This window comes from Meles meles, chromosome 3, assembly GCF_922984935.1.
Source record: "Meles meles chromosome 3, mMelMel3.1 paternal haplotype, whole genome shotgun sequence".
In the NCBI taxonomy this organism is placed as follows: Eukaryota; Metazoa; Chordata; class Mammalia; order Carnivora; family Mustelidae; genus Meles; species Meles meles.
Window position 1 is genome coordinate 176,083,525 of NC_060068.1, and position 21,316 is coordinate 176,104,840.

Below are 21,316 nucleotides of genomic sequence, written 5' to 3' on the forward strand. Positions count from 1 at the left end.
AATTTGCAGCAGGACGTCCTCCGCACCGCTGAAGCCCAACACTTAGAACAGGCGGGGAGAGAGAAAACTGAAAAGCCACACCGCAAACAGCCCATTACACAGAACTGTTCTGCTGCTGACGCTGAGTCAGAGAAACCACCACGTGGCCGCCTCGCTGACTACAGGCATGAGCTTTCAGTGGCCCACAAAATCCGTCCCGCCTCCCCACCGGCTTTCTCAGGAGAGTGGACACCTGTCACACAGGTGGCCTCATGCAATGAAATCAGGGTGGACAAGATGCTTCCAAGGACATCGAGGGAGTAACCTCTCTTCTGTTAAAAACAGGACAACGGGTCCAAAATGGAGTCGCTTAGGCTAAGCCCCCAGGAACCAAACCGAGACTTATTTATAGTTTTGGTCCCCCCAGAGGCAGAGTCTTCAGCCCATCCATCAGCAATGAGCCGGTCAGTGCTCGTGATCCTCTCCCTGACAGATCCCTGCCGTCCCCTCAAGGAAAGTGACCTTGCAGTGACCAACCCACTTCTCTGCCCTGCACAGCTCCTTGTTCTTCCTCCCTCTCTTCCTCCCGCCTTCCCCTTCCCCTTCCTCCTCTTACTCTGTACAACTCCTGGGGGGCGGGGGGGCTTTCTATCGGCTAGATGCGATGCTGCCTGATTTGAATCGACTTTTGCTCAAACCCAACATTTCTTTTAAAGGTTTTATTTGTTAATTTGACACAGAGAGAGATCACAAGTAGGCAGAGAGGCAGGCAGAGAGAGAGGAGGAAGCAGGCTCCCTGCTGAGTGGAGAGCCCGATGTGGGGCTCGATCCCAGGACCCTGAGAACATGACCCGAGTCGAAGGCAGAGGCTTAATCCACTGAGCCACCAGGGGCCCCAAACCCAACATTTTTAATTTGCCGCTGTTTCTCTTTGAACACGTCTTCAAAACCATGACATCTAACCAAGGGGAGCTCCTTTTCTTTAGTAAGGCAGATAGACAGATAGATGATAGGGAAATAAAACAGGTAGACAGACAGACAGACAGACAGGCTAACACACGGCCTTCCTCATATAACAGAACCAAAACACGTACCACATTGAAAATCTAGCTTGAGCCCAATCCAACCTTCTGGGATGGGATTTGGTTCCTGAAGTCCTCCGACAAAGCCTTCCAAAGGGTGGGCTCATCACAGAGACCCCCCAAAACGCCCCCCATGAGCCTGCATAAGGGAAGAACAAAAGTGACCCAGGAGTGAAGTGAATTCTGGATGAGTTGGCTTCAGTGGCGTGACTGAGGGCCCGTACAGACACAGCTTAGGACCGAGAAGAGCCAAGTGTGAGAATACCCAAGTTCAAGTCCCAGCTTGTCACTTAAAATCTGGGCAGCTTGGGGCACCTGGATGGCTCAGTCGGTTAAGCATCTGCCTTCAGCTCAGGTCATGATCCCAGAGTCTCGGGATCGAGTCCCCCATCGGGCTCCCTGCTCAGCGGGGAGTCTGCTCCTCCCTCCTCCCACCCCTCCCCCAGCTTGTGCTCTCTCTCATTCACTCGCTCTCTCTCAAATAAATAAATAAAATCTTTTTAAAAAAAATCTGGGTAGCCCTGGGAAGGTGAGTCAACTTCACTGAGTCTGTTTCCACTTCTGGAACTGGGAGGTAATATCAACATCACCGCGGTGAAACTTACAGAGGACAGGGTGTGAGGAAAGTGCCTCACAGAAAAATCCCGAATCATTCATGGAGATAGCACTCTCACGGAGCGGGTGTGCAACAACCCACTCCGTAACTAGTGGGCTGCGCCTGGTGGCTTCCTTCCAAAGACCCACTATAGACAGGAGGGCGGGGGGACAGTGGAGACACCCAACAAACACGACCTCAACCAGGTGACCCAGTGAACACCAGCGGTGACGAGTCACGTCGATGGCTCTACATACAAAGACTCTGCTTGACCAGACTGCAGCCGGCCTCCTGAATCTTCCAGGCCCCGCTGTGAACTTCCAGGAAAATCCAGTTTTAGCGAGAACCCTGCTCAGTTTGGCCAGCGCCACACCCTCCAGATCTGATCACGGTCCCCATCCTCCACACCTCTGGGGGCGCTGACGGGTCACCCTGGCCTGCCTTCAGCAAGAACCCCATTAGCTCAGTGTAGCCACAACTTTCCTTACCCTCGAGTCATTTTCCACCCGCTGACCCCACCTGGCTCCTTGGCTATACATTCCCACTTGCCCGAGCCATATTCGAAGTCGAGCCAACATCTCTCCCCAGTTGCAAAATCCCGTTGTGGTGGTCCCCCGGCCTATCCCAGTGGCCTGAAGTGGGCCTTTCCATCTTTAGCAAGTGTCACTACAGTTTTTGTTTGTTTAATGGTACCCTTGATAAGATGTGACGAGAATGTCACTTTCTTCCGGGGTCCTCCCCACTCCTCTGACTTGTAACTCTAGTCTAATCATGAGCAGACACAAGTCTAATCCCCAAACTAAGGGACATTCCACCAACTCCTTGGCCAGTACTCCCCACCATGTCAAGGTCATAAAAACAAGGAAAGTGTGAGAAACCGTCATAGCCGAGAGGAGCCTGACGTGACAGCTAAATGTAATACAGGCCCCCATGGGATCCTGGAACAGAAGAACGGCATTACAGGAAAGATGGGGAAGTCTGGGGGAAGAATGGGCTTGAGTGAATGAGAACAGAGCATCGATCCTGGTTCATCATTGTGCCAAACATATCCTGCTACTATAAGATCCAATGACAGGGGACAGCGGGTGCAGGCATATGACTCTCTGTACTCTTTCTGCAGTTCTTCTGTGAGTCTAACTATTCTAAAACCAACAGTGTTTATTTAAAAAGGGGGATCTATGGGGTGCCTGGGTGGCCAGTTGGGTAAGGGTCTAGCCTTGGCTCAGGTCACGATCCCAGGGTCCTGGGATTAAGCCTGGCGTGGGCGTCCCTGCTCCCTCCCTCTGCCTCTGCACCCCGCCCCTGCTTGTGCTCACTCTCTCTATCTCTCTCAAATAAATAAAATCCTCAAAAACATTAAAAATTTTTGAAATTTTAAAAATAAAAAAAGGGGGTATCTAACGTGGGGCCTCTCGACAAGAACACAAGGTAGGACAATGATTCTGGGGGGGCAGCTGGGTGCAGATTCTCTCCCCACTGCGCCCAAGGCTTCCTCAGTGGTGGGCACGCAACCAGCCCCAGGAGGCCAGGTAGGCGGATGGAGAGGTATGGCCGACTTTGAGGGCTCCTGAAGAAGGGAAGGACAGGACTTGATTGTTTGGCCGAGCCAGTAGCAGAAACTAAGAAGCCCAAGATGACCTCTGGTATGACCTGCCCGACAGGTTTCCGGGTCCACTATGGTGGGCCGATGGCATGTTTGCCGAATGACTAGATGATGGTGGGAATCCATGACACCACAGGGTCCATGAGGGAAAGCTTGCCTGGCCCCTCCACACGGTCCACCTACGCTTCCGTTTCCCAGCTGACTATCCCCCAAGCCCCACGTGGAAAATTTTTAACCTTCCCACTACTTTTCTTTCCTTTTTTTAAGCATGGAACGTCATTCATGAATTTGCATGTCATCCTTGCCCAGGGGCCAGGCTAATCTCCGTATCGTCCGATGTTAGTGGATGGCTGCCGAAGTGAGCACAAACTTTCCCCCCCTTAAATCCCCTACCCACAGCCAAGCCCACTCTCAGGAGATGACGCACCTCCTACCTCCAAGAGGGAACAGAAACCACAGTAAGGGAACCCCCCCAACTTTCCCTCAGCACTTCACAAACTTCCCCCCATCCACAAGCAGCCTCTCCCCCTTCCCTCCCTAAGAAAAAGGAAGGGTGGTTCTTCTATTTAAAGATGCCAATCTCTCCCCCCTTTCCAGTGCTTTGTAAACACTCTCCACCCACTTCCGTGGAACAGCAGTGCTACTGATGACCTCTTTCTCTCGGACCTCTCCCTTCTTGCAAATCCATTCCCATCAGACGGCAGTGAGGGCCCAAATTTTTCACCGTCTCCTTTGTCACGTTGGCCAATGGGACAGTCAAAGGCATGATGCAAGCAGAAGCTTGAAATGCACTTACTTGGCTAAGACTCCGAAAGGAGTGTGAGAGGGAGTCTAGCTACCTTCATGAGAACATGCCCAGGAGAGCCCGACGGTCCCGGGAAGAGGACGAGAAGTGTGTGGCACAGAGCTGCCCCAGCTGACGTACACAAGGACACCCTACAACAGGGTCCAGCTCACTTCCACGTATGTGAGCAAAAGCTGCCTAGATTATCCATCCCCAGCCCATTCGATGATGCATGAACAAGAAACATATTTTCAACGAGGGTTTGGGATTTCTTGTTCTGCGGCAATACCTAACTGGATACGCATGTGCAAGGGTCTCCCATCTTAAAAAGAAAGTATGTATAATTAGGCTGCTCTAACAAGCTACCATAGGCTGGGTGGCTTAAACAACATTTCTTTCTCACAGTTCTGGAGGCTGTGGAGTCCAAGATCAAGACGCGCACAGATCCAGGGTCTGGTTCCTGATGTACAGACTGCTATTCTTCTTCCTTTGTCCCCACACGGCAGAAGAGGGGAGGGAACTTTCTGGAGTCTCTTTTGTAAGAGCACTAATTCTGTTCCTGAGGGCTCCATCATCACAACCTAATCACCTCCCAAAAGCCCACCTCCTAATACCATCATCTTGGGGTCAGGATTTAACATAAGTTTGGAAGGAACATAAACATCCAGTCCATTGCAATGACCAATAATAATCCTGGGGACCTGTCTCTCGACTCCAGCCCTGACCCTCAGTCATCTGACTTCTCAGTTCAACTTCCAGAGTCATCTGCTCTCGCTCTTGCTACTTACACTCCCCAAATCCTCCTGAAACTGCTTTCCATCAGTCCCCAATGACCATGTTTTAAGGAACCCCAACAGCTATGAGTCAGTTTTCCTCTAATTTGACCTCTCCAGTGTTTATCCCCTATCCATCCAATCCTTTCTGAAACACTCTCTTTTCGTGGATATCCTGAGTTCACCCTTCTGATTTTCCTCCTATCACACCAGCCTCTCCTTCTCGATTTCTTTTACAAGCTTGTTCTCTTCTTCCTGAAACGCTGCTGTGTCTCAGACGCATGACTAACCTTCCTCTTACCCTACACTCTTCCTTCGTGACCTAGCCACTCTCCTGGCCCCATTATCACCCTGAAACTCTTCAGCTCTGCCTCTCTTCCTGACTTTCTTATCTAAATATCTAATAGATACTTCATCTGGAGTGTCTCACAAACAAATCAAACCCAAAACATATTTCTTCTGAACCTGCTCCTCTCTGACATGTTTCTTTTTTAGTGATGAACATCACCAATGGCATAGGTGTCCAAGCCAGAAAGCTAGGCTCTGTCTTCAGCTCTCCCTCACTTTTTCCCATTCTAACAGTCAAGCAATTCTGCCAACCTCCATCTCTTAAACGTCTTGCAGTCTATCCTTGTTTCTCCATCCCCGTATCTACTTCCTGATCTGGGCCACCATTCCCCCACCTGGCTACAGCCCCTCCCCTAACTGTCCTCCCTGGTCCCATTTCTGCCCTCCCATCACTTCTCCAAACTACCAATCTGATAACTCCAAGAAGAAACTCTTCTGATCAAGACAACTACCACTTTAAACACTTTATGGTTTCTACGTCTTAGATGAAGTCCCAACTCTTTAACAAGCTAGCTCCTTTTAATCTGGCCCTACTTATGGAAAGGTAGTAGAAGAAACCACTAGCAATATGCTAATTTGACACAGGATTATTCTGAACTGAAGGTAGACACAAGAAAGGCTCCTTAGACTACCCCATCTGCCTAAAAGCAAGACTTAAATTTCTGAAGAAATCCCTCCTTCCCTCTGTACCAGAAAGGGCAGAAGTTAATCACTAGGGCAACTGAGATCTCTTCAGCCTAGAAGTGGCACCAGAGAAATCTACACAACAAACTTTCCAGTCTTTATCTACCATTAGTTACCTTTCCCAAAGAATGCCATCTCTGGAAGCCTAAAACTACTTTCTTCTGTCCTGTAAATTCTCCCCATATTTGTTCTCTGCTGAAGATCCCATGTGAGCTGGAGTTCTAAGTCACTTCTTTGAGTTACTCACTTATCCGTGGGTAGCTCCTGTGCATACACAGGTATACATGTTTATAAACTTGTTTCTCTTTTGTTACCCAGCTACTTGATGAGCCATCTCTTGCAATGGAAGCTCTTCCCTGGTCTCCCAAACTTGGATTAGGCACCTGAACTATGATATCCCAGGTCCACATTCCCCTGTGGCTATGGATTCCCATCACCACTACAACACTTATGACCATGCTCATACATTCAAAACTTCCAGCTGACTCCAAACTCACTAAGTCCATATTTGGTAAATGATAAGATGCAAGGATTACTACTACCTTGGAAAAAAATTCACTTATCAAAAAGGTTGTTAATTACCAAGCTATCACTCACATTAACTAAGAATTACATGGACATCACAAGTATTAATTGTTAATTCACTCAGCATTTTCTTGACTATCAGCCTTGGGCTAAGAATCTTATTTACTCTTTTATTCAAGGGAAGCAAACAGACAATAAACTCATGTTCCTCTAAAAATGGGAAAATGTTACAGAATTTGAGTTACCTCAAGATTTGACTGGTTTGACTCTAGGTACTTGAAATGTACTTTTCCAAGCCAGGCCAGTAGAGGGAACCATTGACTTTGGAAACGTCACATCAGACCAAAGCGGCAGGAGTAAAAATGCTCTCCAAGGGTGGAGGTGGGGAGGGGGTGGATGCGGATAGGGGAGCCCGAGAAGGTGGTAGGGACAGGTCTGGGGGCAGGGCGGCGGCAGAACTGTGTCAGACTGAACAGGGGGTGAGCCGCTGCGGGGAGGGGCACAGTGATGGCCAGTGAGAAGGGCTCAGAAAACAGGAGTTTACAGGAAAAGGCCAGGCAATGCTAGGAAACTCCAGAGACTTGCCAAGCTCTACTTTCTTAATGGAAACACTAGAAACCAAGAAAAAGGAAAACACTCCAAAAAGCTAACAAGAAAAGAATCAGAATGAAGTTGGACTAGCATCATGATCATATGAGGTGATAACAAAAATAATAAAAATAACGAGGCATTTAGGGGAGCAGGAGTGGCTCGGGTGGTTAAGCGTCCGACTCCTGATTTTGGCTCAGGTCGTGATCTCAAGGTGGGGAGATCTAGCCCCATGTTTAGCTCCTCATTCAGCAGGGGTCTTCGAAAGTCTCTTCTCTCTCCCCCTCTGTGTCCCCCCCAACCCATGCTCTCTAAATAAATGAATGAATGAAATCTTTTAGAAAAGGCATTTATTCCTGGCTTCAGGCCAAATGGTACCTTCTCCCCTGAAGGGGGCCCTCCCTAAATCTGGTTCATGAGCCAGGCCATGCACAGAGAGCCTGAGGCGCACCCTCACAACCTTCTCAAAACACCCCCCAACCCCTGAGAACCTCACTGCCCCCCTGTCCCCTGCAGCGCGCAGCACACGTAATCCCAAGCCTGTCTCTGTGCATTTCCTTCAGAACGGTACAAATAAAGAGTAACAAGTTTCAAGGATGCACCAAAGGTTACTTATACCCAACCAACCCTATCTTATCACAGTTTAGAAAGATCGCCTGCTAACCCCTCACTTGCCCAACTCCCCCGTTCTGCTAAAGAGGAAGGACATGGAGAAGTAAACACGGAACTCCGTCCCTGAGTCTTTCATCTCCGTGGTTATCTCACCGTGTATTTTACTCGTGTTGGGGAAGGTGGGGCAGAAGTTGAAACTGCTGCTAAATGAGCCGCAGGGACTATGGGAGGGTTTATGTTCCTACTTCTCTCCATCCTAACGGCCTAATACAGATCCAACTGGACGTTTATTATGCATTCCTCAAGTGTCTGAAGAGGTTAGACTTTTTTGAGAACACCCACCAGGCCGATCAAGGCATTCGCGCCCTCATGTGTGCTCCCGAATGCTGAGTGAGGGGGCGTCTGGGTGGTTCAGTGGGTTAAAGCCTCTGCCTTCAGCTCAGGTGCATGATCTCGAGGTCCTGGGATCGAGCCCCGCATCGGGCTCTCTGCTCAGCAGGGAGCCTGCTTCCCTCTCTCTCTGCCTGCCTCTCTGCCTACTTGTGATCTCTGTCTGTCAAATAAATAAATTAAATCTTTTAAAAAAAAATGCTGAGTGCTGTAGAGAGCCAGGACCCCAACTTCTGGGTGCTCGGAGAGATTACAGTACCAAGTAACACATACATACAGCTGCTCTAGAGTTTCCCTGAACCACACGGATCCTGCCAGGACCAGCGTCGATAGACCAAGTCATTCGGGGTCATTCTGTCACCCTTGCCAGAGACGTGTTTTGGCACGGGGCATGTGACACAGCCTTGGCAGTGAGATATAAACGAAACTCTGCTGGAGGCTTCTGGAAACGTTTTCCTGCCCCAGAGAATAGGACATACCGACGGGGATCTGCTCCTCCCTCCTGGAGCCAAGCTGCAGGGTCTCGTCATTAGGTGGGAAAGGTCACCAGCCCTTCTGAGAGGCTGGCCCTCCAGACTCATGAGGCCTTAGGGGGCCACTCACTGAAGCAACCCCTGTTGCAAAGGAAGGCAATTTCTTCACTGCCGGAGCCCCGTTTCCCTGGGTGTTCAGGGACTGCTCCCGGAAACAGATCCTGGCTCCAGTGAGAATCAGGGAAACACAACAGCAAACCGTCACTCAGGGACTGGCAAACACTCAGAATCTGTCTTTTCCAAGGTTGGCAAGAATACCCTTGGGAACTGGTGGGAAGTTAAATGGGTCTGGGTTTTTGCTAAAGGCCCCTTGGCAGCGGTTACGTAAACACGCACGTCCTTTGCTGCAGTGACGGAGTGCTGAGAACCTCTCCGGGCACTGCTTCTCTTTCCTTCTCCTCCTTGTTCTCAGGCCCCGAGGTGGGCCTCGGCACACAGCCCCTCCCCATTCTCCGTCCTCGGGTCTCTGGTGCGGCTCAGTAGGGGCTGGGGCAGAGGGAGAGATGGGGGTACTCACCCCTGCCTCCCTGCCCAGCACCCGCCCCACCGGCTGCGGGCTGAGAGCCTCAGGGGCACTAAGGGACCCGACGCTAAGGACTGAGGACACTCAGGTGTCTGGCATCCCCAGACACAAATGACTTCGCGACAGCACTGTCCCTAACAGGCTAATTCGGAAACCCAGAACGCACCGCTCTCCAAATCTGGGAGGCTGGAATCCGTGCGCGGTGGCCCTCGGACTGGAAGTAACCGCTCCGTAAATATCTGTTTTCAAAGAGGATTTTGCACAGAACGGATGAGTCACGGTTTACCAAACCGCCTCGCCGTTACAGGACACAGGGGACGCGGCCACGAGCACACGAGCACACCCCGGAACGTGCTGCGGGAAGAACAAGGTAAGTCTTGCGTCCCCGGGGGATGTGAAAAGCTCTCCTAAGGCCAAAATCTTTACATAACCACCCACGTGCGGGTCAATAAAAAGCACAGGTGCACGCGTGTGTCTGACAGGGACAGAGGTCTGGGAGGTCTGGGAGTGTCGGTGGCTTGGGGGGGAAGGGGGTTGTGAGATGGAGACTGTGGGAGAAGGGACCGCGACCTTTTTCTCAAAAGAATACTTCTGCGGCGCTTTTTCTCACCGTAAGCACACATCCCTAGACAGCTTTTTGGAACTAAGAAGCCATGCGGTGAGTAAAACTGGTTATGGAGTTGGATTATAATGGGACGTCACCGGGGCGTCTGGTGGCTCAGTCGTCGGGCATCTGCCTTCGGCTCAGGTCATGATCCTAGGGTCCTGGGATCCAGCCCCGCATCGGGCTCCCAGCTCACTCCGTGGAGAGCCTGGTTCTCCGTCTCCCACTCCCTCTGCTTATGTTCCCTCCCTGCTATGTCTCTCTCTGTCAAATAAACAAAATCTTGAAAAAAAATTATTTTAAAAACTGGGACACAACCATCTCTCGGCTATAGCCCAAACAGCCTCTTTCCTCCACGGCCGGGAGTGGCGCGAACAACAGATCCTCGGCGCGTCTCCTTCCTTCTCACCTGCCTGATGGCTCCGCGTCCCACGAACGTCTCAAGGGCTGCGCAACTTCCCCAGCCTTGGGTACCCACGAAGAGCCGTCCCCAGCCCCCCACTGGTATGAGAGCCTCCCAGGCTCCAGTTCTCAAAGCGGGACCCCCAGACCAGCGGCATGGGCATCGCTGGGGGCATGGGCGGGAGCTTGTAGAGACGCGTGTTCCCAGGCCCCTCCCCAGACCTGTTGAATCTGAAACTCGGGGCGGGGGCAGAGCTGGACGATCCCTGTTTGAACCAAATCTGCATCAAAACACAGATTAGCCACCCCCCCCACCTCCCCCCTCCCCCCCCACCCCCGCTGGTGCTCACAGTGAGCGGCCAGCCCTGGGAGGCGTGTCACCACCTTCAGAAAAAATTAGGGGCACCTGGGTGGCTCAGTGGGTTAAGCCTCTGCCTTCGGCTCAGCTCATGATCTCAGGGTCCTGGGATCAATCCCTGTGTAGGGCTCTGTGCTCAGCGGGGAGTCTGACGTTCTCTCTCTCTCCCTCGGACCCTCCCCCAGTTCTATCTCACTCTCTCTCTAAAATAAATAAATCTTTAATATATATATATATATTGGGGTGCCTGGGTGGCTCAGTGGGTTAAGCCTCTGCCTTCGGCTCAGGTCATGATCTCAGGGTCCTGGGATCGAGCCCCACATTGGGCTCTCTGCTCAGCGGGGAACCTGCTTCCTTCCCCCTTTCTCTCTCTGCCTGCCTCTCTGCCTGCTTGTGATCTCTCTCTCTCTCTCTGTTAAATAAAGAAATAAAAAAAAAATCTTAAAAAAAAAAAGATACACATTTTTTGAAGGGGGAAGAGAACCTCTGTACCCATCAAATTAACAGCGGTCACCTCCAGACAATAGAACTACAAGGCCCTGGGGCGGAGGAACTAAGTGATTTTCAGCCTGAACTTGACCGGCTTTGTCAACGTGGGTTGCTTATGTGGTTTTCCTCAGAACATTCCATATCACATTTTACAATCAACTCAGCAGACCAGCAGCCGTGCCAAGTAGAGAAAGTCCCCGGGGCAGCCACCACCCCACACGACCCAGCTGGGTCACAGCCCGGACACTTCCCCGCAACACCCCGATGTGTGGGGCCCAGAGAATGACACACACGCCAGCCACGGTGATCCTAATGGTCTGACCACGCCACAGTCTCCCACGCAACCGCAGGGACCGAGCAGGGATGGGAGAAGCTGCTGGGCTGCCCTCAGCCCCGAGCTTTTCCCTCTGCACCGCTGGCCCCGGGGTCTGGGCCCGGAAGGCACCTGCTGCTTCTCCCTCTGCGGGGCCTCTCTCTGACCCCGAGAGGAGCTATGTCAGCTGTGATTTCAAATACATCAATTCAGGAAAATCACAGCCCCTGCGGAAGGACGAGTGTAGGAACGAACCTCTGGATCCCCGCCGGTTCCTCTGTTGAGCCTCAACCCCCTGGGTGACTGTGTTTGGAGTCAGGGCCTTTGGGGAGGTGACAACGGTTAAAGATGATCACTAGCGTCCAGGAGCCCTGGCCCAAGAGGACAGGTGTCCTTATCAGAGGAGACACCAGGATCTCACACTCTCTCTCTCTCTCACCACAGGAGGACACAGCAAGGAGGCGCCCCATGCACGGAAGGAGGGCTCTCACAGAACCAAATGCCCTGCATGGCACCTTGACCTTGGACTCCCAGCCTCCAGAACTGTGAGAAACAGATTTCTGTTTTATACTCCCCCCAGTCTGTGGGACTTTTGTTACAGCAACCCGACCACACTGACCCCGGGGATGCTCGAGAATAAAGTAAAGGTAATCCGATGAGAGGCACAGAGACATGTGCAGAATCTGCCCGGATCGTAGAGTAAAGGGATGGGGGAAATGAGAGAGAAGGTGCGGCGTGAGGACCGGGAGACTTACTCTGGGTCTGAGAAGGAATGTCAGGAAGAACGAACAAAACAGGGCAGACTGTTTCAAAGGGATTAACTGAGATTTCCTAAAAATACAGCGAATGTAAGTCAGAACAAAGGCAGAGAGAAGGAGCTGAGACACGACCGTTGGGGCCAGAGGGGAGGCAGCATTATTTTCACTATCAAGGATGAGGCGGGAGGTATTTCCAAGTTTCGGCAAATATCAGGGCCTCAACAAAGATGCAAAGGGAGGCTGGACTCGGACTTTCCCTGCAACACTCAATGGGGGGGAAAGGCAAAGGACCAGTCGCTAATACTATTATTTCAAATGGGCAGGATTTCAGAAGGTTCTCTCGTGGGCATTAAACCACAGCCAACACCCTTACCGCACACAGAGTTCTGGCAAATCTATAAGAAAGGAAACCTCGTTTCCTGCACATTCTCCTGGTATTCGTGTCTAGCCCGTGCCACGGGCCCCGCTCTCCAGCGGCCCCCGAGCCCTCTGCTCTGCACCCAGTGGCCACCGGAGCCTGGAGCTCCACACCCTCCACACCGAGGCCTCTTAGTCGCGCCACGTCTCGAAGCCCTGAGTGCCAAACAGAGCCAGCACTCCTCCACGATCACTGTGCGTACATCCCTCAGGAATTCGTCATGCCCGTCCAGATGCTGGAAGCCAGCCCAGAGGCCGCCTCTCTGTCGCCCCCCACATCACACCACTTTCTCGGCCAAGCAGTTCCTACTTGCTCTCTGCTGTGGAAACGGCTTCTGGGCCCCCGAGGGCTATCCAGCCACTGTCACCCACACCCAGCCTCACGGCACTCAACGGCATTCTCTCACGTTGCCTCGGAACCCTTGACGATCTGGTCCCTGCCTCCTCCAGGAGCCACCTACCATCCCTGCAAGTCACAGGCAAGCCTCCCACCACACGGCCCGAGACGGGCCCGGCTCCCTCTTCGCCCCATGCACTTGGCTGGCTAAGCTGCAGCCGCCTCCCTCGGGCTCCTGCGGCGCTCGGTTCAAGTCCCCGCTTCCCCCCTTCCATGACCCCTGCCCTCAACCAGCAGGCCAGCTGGGGCATTCATGCCCATGGCCCGCGGGGCCCCCTCCGTCAGAGCTCCATCAGAGGCCTAGGAGTGGGGAATTCCTGGAGGGCAGAGTTGCCCTTCACGTGGGCATCCCCAGTTCCTGGGCCAGGGGGAGGCAGTGAACGGGGAGCCCGGGATCACTGAATGCCCCCTGCTTTCCTCTCCCACGCGTGCACTTTAGGACATCGTGGATCTCAGCTTTCGAAGCCTGGAGTACTCCGTGGAGGCAAAGCTTTGCACCCTAAGACCCGATGAGGCAGACACATGTTGGTACAGCCTAGCCCCCCTCTCATTCGGGAGGGCCCCCCACGTCCCGCAGCTTGACTACAAAGCAGTGCATACAGACTACTCCCCGTTAACATTACAGGGAGTGAAGCTGCCAGATGCTGGCTTTGCTGGGCTCCCCGGATCAGAGTCACCCCCGTGCCGGCTTTGACCCAGGAGCTCGTGATGCCCAACGGGACAGGGAGGCCTCTTGCCAGAATCAGTGTGTGGTGCAGTCGGGGGCATCTTCTCCAGCTTCCCAGCCTTGAGTCCAAGCCCCAGCTCCCCACGCCATTGCGCGGTGCCCTACATTCCGTCAATAAGCAAACACCTCTTCTTCCTGACTCGGCGGGAAGCAGCATCTTCGCAGCTGAGAGCCTGACTCATCAAACCGACGGATCTTGCAAGCCAAGAATTTCCGAGGTGGTCAAGTGACAAACCCACTTAACACCCCAAGGACAAGGGACGTGTGGTCCAGAAGGGATGAGCACAGGCTTGTCTCCAAAAAAAGTCCGGGACAGTTCTAGAGGACAGCCACGAGGCGCTCAGCAGTGACGGCAGAAGTTCCACTTCTCGCAGTGACGAACCTGGGCTGAAGGACGCTTCTGGGGAGGCTCTCCTGGGGCTGAAGGACCCTTCGGGGGACTCTCTCCCGGGGCTGAAGGACGCTTCGGGGACGCTCTCTCCCGAGCAGTACAGTCCCGCCTCGTTACACTGATAAGCTCCAGACAAGCAGCTCCCGGCTTTGTTTTACATCCACGGGCAAGTGGAAGGTTACCTTGTAAATATGTCTAGCAGATCCAGTAACCATCACTTACAACCATGTCTATCGGATCTAGTCACTATCACCGGCAAGGGCGGGAGGTCACCAGCATCTCTCCGCTCCCCATCTCCAAGCACTGGGTAGGGAGCGATGATCTAGGGGAAGGGATGAGGAGCCTGGGTTTCTGCGGCAGCTTCACCTTCAAAGACGCTGGGGAGTTATCAGGGCGACACGTGCCCAACAGTGAGCTCTGCACAAACTGCATCGTCCCCAAGGCACGAGGAGAATGTGTCCCCATCCTGACCGGCCCTTTCCTGCACTGCTTAGCAGTAGAATAGAGAGCTGATCAATTCCCGTCCTTACGTTAATTTCACGAGCTGAGTTCAAGGGCAGAGCCCTGCCCCCCCCCGCCCCTCACCGCTTGGCAGCTGCCCCCCCAGCCTCCGGTAGGCAAAGCCGGGTCTTACCTGCCTGCGCAGCTGTGATTAGGGCTGTGTTCCCCTCGCTGTCCTGCCAGTTGACATCAACGTGGGGGCACTCGGCTAAGACCACCACAGTATCCACAAAGCCGTGGTAGCAGGCGACAATAAGGCCAGTCTAGAAGTGAAGAGGGAAGCGGGTCAGAGGGCCAGAGCCCGAGCATCACCACCGCAGACCCCGCGTGCACACACTGTCCCCCCGTGGTGGGGACACAGAGAACCCCAGGGCCCGGTTCTGGCTGGCAGTTTAACAAGCCAGGCACTTGCTCACTCTCTTCGAGGGCTGCCCACGAGAGAGGGCACAATGCCTGCGCAACGTCCGGAAACCGAGATCCCTGCCCTGTCCGGTGCGCCTTCTAACGGGAGGACAGAGCAAACTCGAGGCCCACCGGACTGACGACAGAGCGTGTGAGAAAGGAGGCGAGGGTAAGAGAGGCTGTGAGGGCAGGGGACACGTGGCTCAGTCTCCAACAGAGTGCACGGCGGGGGCTCCCTGGGAAGGGGACAGTAGATGAAGACGGGCAGGAGGTGAGGCAGAGCGCGGGAGGGGGAGGCACCCCTGGGAGGCCCGGGAGCCGGAAGGAGGAAGTCAAGGGGCGTCGGAAGTCCAGAGGCCACAGCACAAACCCTGAGACGGGCCGCGTTTTGAGCGATCAGTCGCCAGGTGCCATCATCAGTCCAGCTGCGGGATGGACATGGAGTGTACGAGACCAGTCTGGTTACAGGGAGACCAGTTGGGAGGGATGGTATCACAAAAAATAAATATTTGGTCTTTGTCCCCAGTTCCCAGCACAAAGCTCTGAAAACACTTAGAAACTGCAGTTTCTTACATGCTCATGAGACGACGCGCATGGTGAGGGGGCAGGGTGCTGGGAGCATCAGGACGGAGGCCAGTCTCTAGAAAGAGTGACCGCCACCACCACGCAAGCAGGAGCTCAGATCTTGCCGCTTCTCTGCACCAACCCCCAACCCCACCTCCAGAGAGGGGAGCAGGGCTGGAGAAGGGGTTCAATCACCAACAGCCAACGACTGAAGGCTCAGAGCAAACCGTACCCACTTAATGAAAGCTTCACAAACACCCCTGAACAGTGGGGTTCGAGGGGCTTCTGGGTTGGTGCTAAGGGGGGGTGCTCCCGGAAAGGGCACACAAGGTCCACACCCCTTTCCCATACCTCACCCAGAGCACCTCTTGCGTTTGGCTGTTCTCGGCTTGTGTGCTTGATGATAAGCCAGTGACAGTCACCAGTGAAGCGCTTTCCCGAGTTCTGCGAGTTACTCTAGTGAATCATCAAACACGAGGGTGGGGCGGGGTGGGAACCCCCAAATTTGTAGCCAGTTGGGTCAGCAGGTGACCCCTGGGTCGAGACTTGCGGGACAGAGCCCCACACCTGAGGGTCTGCACTCAGCAGAGAGTTAGGGTCAGAGTTCCTGGCATCGCTGGAGACCACTGGTGTCAGAGAACTGGAGAGCCGGGATGGAAAAACCACACGGATTTGGTGTCAGAGAAAAGAGACATTACAGGCTCCAGGACGGGGAGAAACGAATTTCTGCTGTTTGATCGGCCATCCACTTTCCGGTATTTTCCTGGAGCCGCTGAGCTGACTAAACGGTGGGCGACAAAGGGAAACGATCTAAGAGTCCTCACACACACGGACTCGGTGACACGCTAAAATTCAAGACGTGGCCATCCAGAGCTAAGGATCACGTGATGCTGAGCACTGCCAGCCGCCCGCACCACCGCACGGGGGACGCGAAGCTCACGCTTAGAGCAACTCCACCTTGACCCAGCTCTGCGTGGGCCAACTTTCCAACAAGAATGTCATTTTTCACGGAACAAGGAGGAGGCACGGGCAATCCCACCTGCTTATCTCAATAAGCTCCTGGTTGCTGTCCCAAAAGAACACTGAATCACAAATACTAGAATTTTTAGTTTTAGAGACGACCACAGATTTTCTTTTTAATACTATCATCCGTTCGGCAGCGTAAGGACTCCATAATGTTGTGACCATAGTAAAGCCTATTTCCTATGCCCTGGCTCACACCTTCTTTGAAGTGCATCATTCCATCCATAGCGTGAAATGGTTCACAATAACTTCATTTAAAAGAGAAGAGAGCACGCGTGAGCCCAGGCTTTCAGTGTCTGTGATAACCAGAGTTCACTGCCACCAACTTCCGCGTTCTCCCACCCAACGTGTCCGCTCACTGACACTGAGAGGTCTGGAAATCCTGTGACTCCACTCGGTAGGCACCAGAATCTCATTGTGGAGGTTGAAGTCAAGTCCCACAATTTCCTGACTTACAAATAAGGCATGCTGGACACAGTGTAACATCTTGCTTCTTACATAACGACACAAGCAGCTCATCTTTATTACGGAAAAGAAATCCGAAAACAGAGAAGACAAAAAAATTACGCAGACACAATCTCACAAACACACAGATATACGCGCACGCACGCATGCACATTTTTTCTACACCAAATAGGATTACCTGCTCTTGTTTCAACGAGGACTGCACCAGCAACACCTCTGCGCATCAATCAAAACACTGGTGTGTCAGCATTTCCACCAGATGTGGAACACTCTATTCTAGAAGGGCAGGATCATAATTTAATGCATCCCTACTCTTGGATGGGGAGATCGATTCCCATTTTTCCCTATTATGAGTGACAACGATAATGAAAATCCCTAGAACTAAGGCTTTATGCATCTCATTCTGTATTGTCTCAGGAGACATTCTTAGAAGTAGGATTTCTGGACTAAAGGAAAGAGATATTCTGAAAGCCTAGAACACATACTGAAAACCTGTCCTTCAAAAACATCCCAAAGGGCACCCACCTTTGCCAAGCTGGCCAACCCAGGATCCTGGGTTAAAAGGAGGAATTTCCATCAGCGGATAATGAAGCAATGCTCCCGCCCTCCTGACGCCTGATTTCGGTTCCACGCTCTCTCCTTATCACGCTCACCTCCATTCCTTGCTACCACAACCACTGGGAGGCTCCGTTCTGGAATCACAGCCCCTTCTGACCACCTAAGGTAAGACTTCCCAAAACACGCACACACTGCTACTGAGAGTAACCTTGGAAATCTCAGCTCAACCTTAGGTCGGAAATGACGATGATCAGGGGAAAAAAAACAGAAACTTAAATTTGAGAGCTCAGGATAAAATGGTACTGGATGCCTCTCGGGTCCCAACAGAGGCTGACTGACATTACTATTAAAAACAATAGCCTTCATTCCCTACGCTTTGGGGGTCTATTGGCACCCTCGAACCATGGTCTCCTGAGACAAACCACAACAAGAACTTGTCACAACTGCAAATAAATATTAACCACTTGCTAAACTGATGGAAGCCCATTTTCAGATGGTCCCTGAAGCCACATATAGACTGTTTTTTTAATTACCAAGTGTCCATGAGAACAAAATATGATTATTAAGAAAAATTCAGTAAACTACCTACAATGGGAAGCTTCTATTTCAACATCAGCTAGAAATTCAAGTCCCTCAAAACACAAGCTTAATTTTTAAGGCTACACACCATAGAAATGGCACAATTACAACAAAAATAATGAGTTGAGATGTTTCTGCTTAAAAACTGTAAGGGTCTGTACATCAAAAAACAAAAATATACAAACCTAAACCCCATGCCGCTCACGAAGAAAGGAGGATCTAACATTAGGATTTTAACATCATTTACTGTATTGATAGATGAAAGAGATGCAGGCAGGAGGAACAAAGGTTATCCACACACACACACACAGCCAGAAAATGCACAGGAAACATCTAGATGAATTACACCAAAGTATTAACCTCTGTAAAAGGAATGGGAATAGAGTGTACATGATGGTTAATTTTAGGTGTCATGATTTTATGTTGTACCCAGATACTTGGTCGAACATTATTCTAGATATTTCTGTGAAGGATTTTTTTTAAAAAAACAAGACTAACAGGGGCACCTGGGTGGCTCAGTGGTTAAGCCTCTGCCTTCTGCTCAGGTCATGGTCTCAGGGTCCTGGGATCGAGCCCCACATTGGGCTCTCTGCTCCACAGGGAACCTGCTTCCTCCTCTCTCTCTGCCTACTTGTGATCTCTGTCTGTCAAAGAAATAAATAAAAATCTTTTAAAAAAATTTAAAAAAAAAAACAAGACTAACATTTAAATCAGTATACTGAGTAAAGCAGATTGCTCTCCATGATGTGGATGGGTCTCGTTCCATCAGTTGAAGGCCTGAATAGAACAAAGACAGACCTCCCCTATGCAAGAAGGAATTCTGCCAGGGGACCACCTTTGGACTTGAACTACAACTCTTCCCTGCGTCTCCAGCCTGCCAGCCCACCCTGCTACTTAACAGAAAAAATCTGTATGTCTGTATTATGTCTGTCTTCATAGTTACATATAGTTGTTTTATAGATACATAGAGCTAGATAGAGATACACTTATGTGTGTGTATCTACCTAAAAACATATGGAGATATATAGACAGAAATATACAGATACCTAAAGATACACAGACTCTATTGGTCTGTTTCTCTGAAGACAAAGTAGGTGGGAAAAGACACTTTGGAGGAGGAACTGCTTTTTACCCTATGTTTCTGTACAGTTCTTGTTCTTTAAAACAAAGTCGTATTTGTGAGGAACTTGCATGATTTTAATTCACAATGAAAAACAAGTACAAGTAATGGTGTTTACGTCCATAACACTCTCATTCGGAAATACAGCTTTATGACAACCACTGGAAACAGTGGAGAAGAGAACCATCTGTGAGGAGGGAGGAGGGGCAGAGGGCAGAAGCAACCAGGAGCTGACAAACAGCCAAGCGAAGAGACTGGGACACCAAGAAGCTCCTAAGAACCCCAAGGCTGTATGGTACAAAAATAGGTACAGGAATTATCCTGACCATCCAGAAGAAAAAGGATATTACCCACGTTCTAATGTGAGAAAAAAAACTCCATCATTCATAGTACAATTTTTTTTAAAGTTTGGTACCAAGAGAAGAAACTTGAGTTACTCCAAAGTCCATTTTTTTTTTCCAAAGTCCATTTTTAATGCAACACCTTTCTCCGTCCTCCATAATATGACTACCGGTAGGAAGCAGAAAATGGTCACATGGCTTTGGGAAAGAACTTAAGAATCTCAGTCCTCGGGTGCCTGGGTGGCTCAGTGGGTTAAAGCCTCTGCCTTCGGCTCGGGTCATGATCCCAGAGTCCTGGGATCGAGCCCCGTGTTGGGCTCTCTGCTCAGTGGGGAGCTTCCTTCCCCCTCTCCCGCCTCTCTGCCTACTTGTGGTTTCTGTCTGTCAAATAGATAAATAAAATCTTAAAAAAATAATAATAATAATCTCAGTCCTCTACAATATACGGTATTTCTGAAAGGTGCCATGAGTTACAGCTAGAATGGGCATGATCTGTCGCGTCAGGTGTGTTTAGCATAGTTCCAATAATCTTATTTATGATAAGCACCATGATGAGAACGTAAATCGCAGGACGGGAATCTGGTCTGTGATGGTCATTGCTGAGTCCCCAGCTCTAAGAACAATGCTGAGCTGTGATATATTTGTTGAACAAATAAATGAATATGAGCATTTTTAGTAAACAGCTTCTTCCCAGGTGGTCAATGGATTTGACCTTTGCACTACCACACTTTGGTGGCAAGGGCGTGGCCCACACCCTCTGGACAGCAGGCCATGTCCACCATCAGCCCTCCACCACCCCCAGCATGGCCGCAGCACTGCTCCTAACCATTTGGAAGGCAAAAAAATCCAGCAACTCCACTCACACTAACATTGCCTGAGTTTGCAGGCTTTAAATAATTCTCACCAAACTATCACTTTGTAAAATGGTTTTGTGTTATACACCTCGTAAAACATTTGCAGCTTCTGTGAGGAGACATGTGACTCTGAGAAATGTTTCTGGTCCCTTGAGATAGGCTCACAAGTGGGATGGCTGATGAGGCCAATGGGGCAGCAGGGGAATGTTCAGGAAAACCCAGAATCTTGGGAGACAGGTTGTTTGTGAGCCTGGAAGTCTGTCAGACATTATAAAACACATTCTAGGGGCGCCTGGGTGGCTCAGTGGGTTAAGCCTCTGCCTCCGGCTCAGGTCATGATCCCAGGGTCCTGGGATCGAGCCCCACATGGGGCTCTCTGCTCGGCAGGGAGCCTGCTTCCTCCTCTCTCTCTGCCTGCTTGTGATCTGTCTGTCAAATAAATAAATTAAATCTTTAAAAAAAAAACACACACATTTTAGGTGGGCCTTCTAGAATAGAAATCACAGCCAAGTTTTCCTTTGTTAACTTTTAGGAATTGAGTTAAAATCAGGGTCCTAAGAAAAGAATATTCCGCTGCAGGGGAGAGGTCAGAACCAGGATAAAAATAACCCAGACCACTGGCTGCAGCAAAGACAATGGCCTGAGAAGGGGGAGGTCCCTGCCAGGGCCCGGCTCCTGGTTCAGCCCCACCCAGATGGAGCAAACCCAAGATGGGCTCAGATTTTCCACTCTGAGAGTCTCCTGTAAACATGTCCTTACCGGCTAATGAAGCTATTCTCCCAATGAGATTCCAGAGGAAATGGCATTCTATGAAAGAAGAGAAAGAAGAGAGTCTTCCTCTAACGCTGGTTCATTATTCCAACACAGTGCAGGGAGGCGAGTAATGATGCTCCAAGGCCAGCTCCACGGGCAGGAAGCGCCTGTGCACCCGCGAGGTACAGCACCCTCCGCCAGCACCGTCCTGTAGAAGCCCGACTGTAATATTTCTCCGTTTATTCTTCAACTAAGAAAAGGCTGTTTCTTTCGCTCTAGGC

The 21,316-nt window shown here is 51.1% G+C and overlaps 1 protein-coding gene and 1 pseudogene across 1 annotated transcript in view; both read right to left on the reverse strand.

The window, feature by feature from the left end:
• Positions 1-21,316, reverse strand: part of ANKRD33B (ankyrin repeat domain 33B) — a 77,217-nt gene that overhangs the window by 16,755 nt on the left and 39,146 nt on the right. The window contains exon 2 of the mRNA XM_046000302.1: positions 14,510-14,639. Coding sequence (XP_045856258.1) covers positions 14,510-14,639 — 130 coding nt within the window. The remainder of the gene's footprint in view (positions 1-14,509; positions 14,640-21,316) is intronic.
• Positions 3,524-3,623, reverse strand: LOC123939535 (annotated as a pseudogene).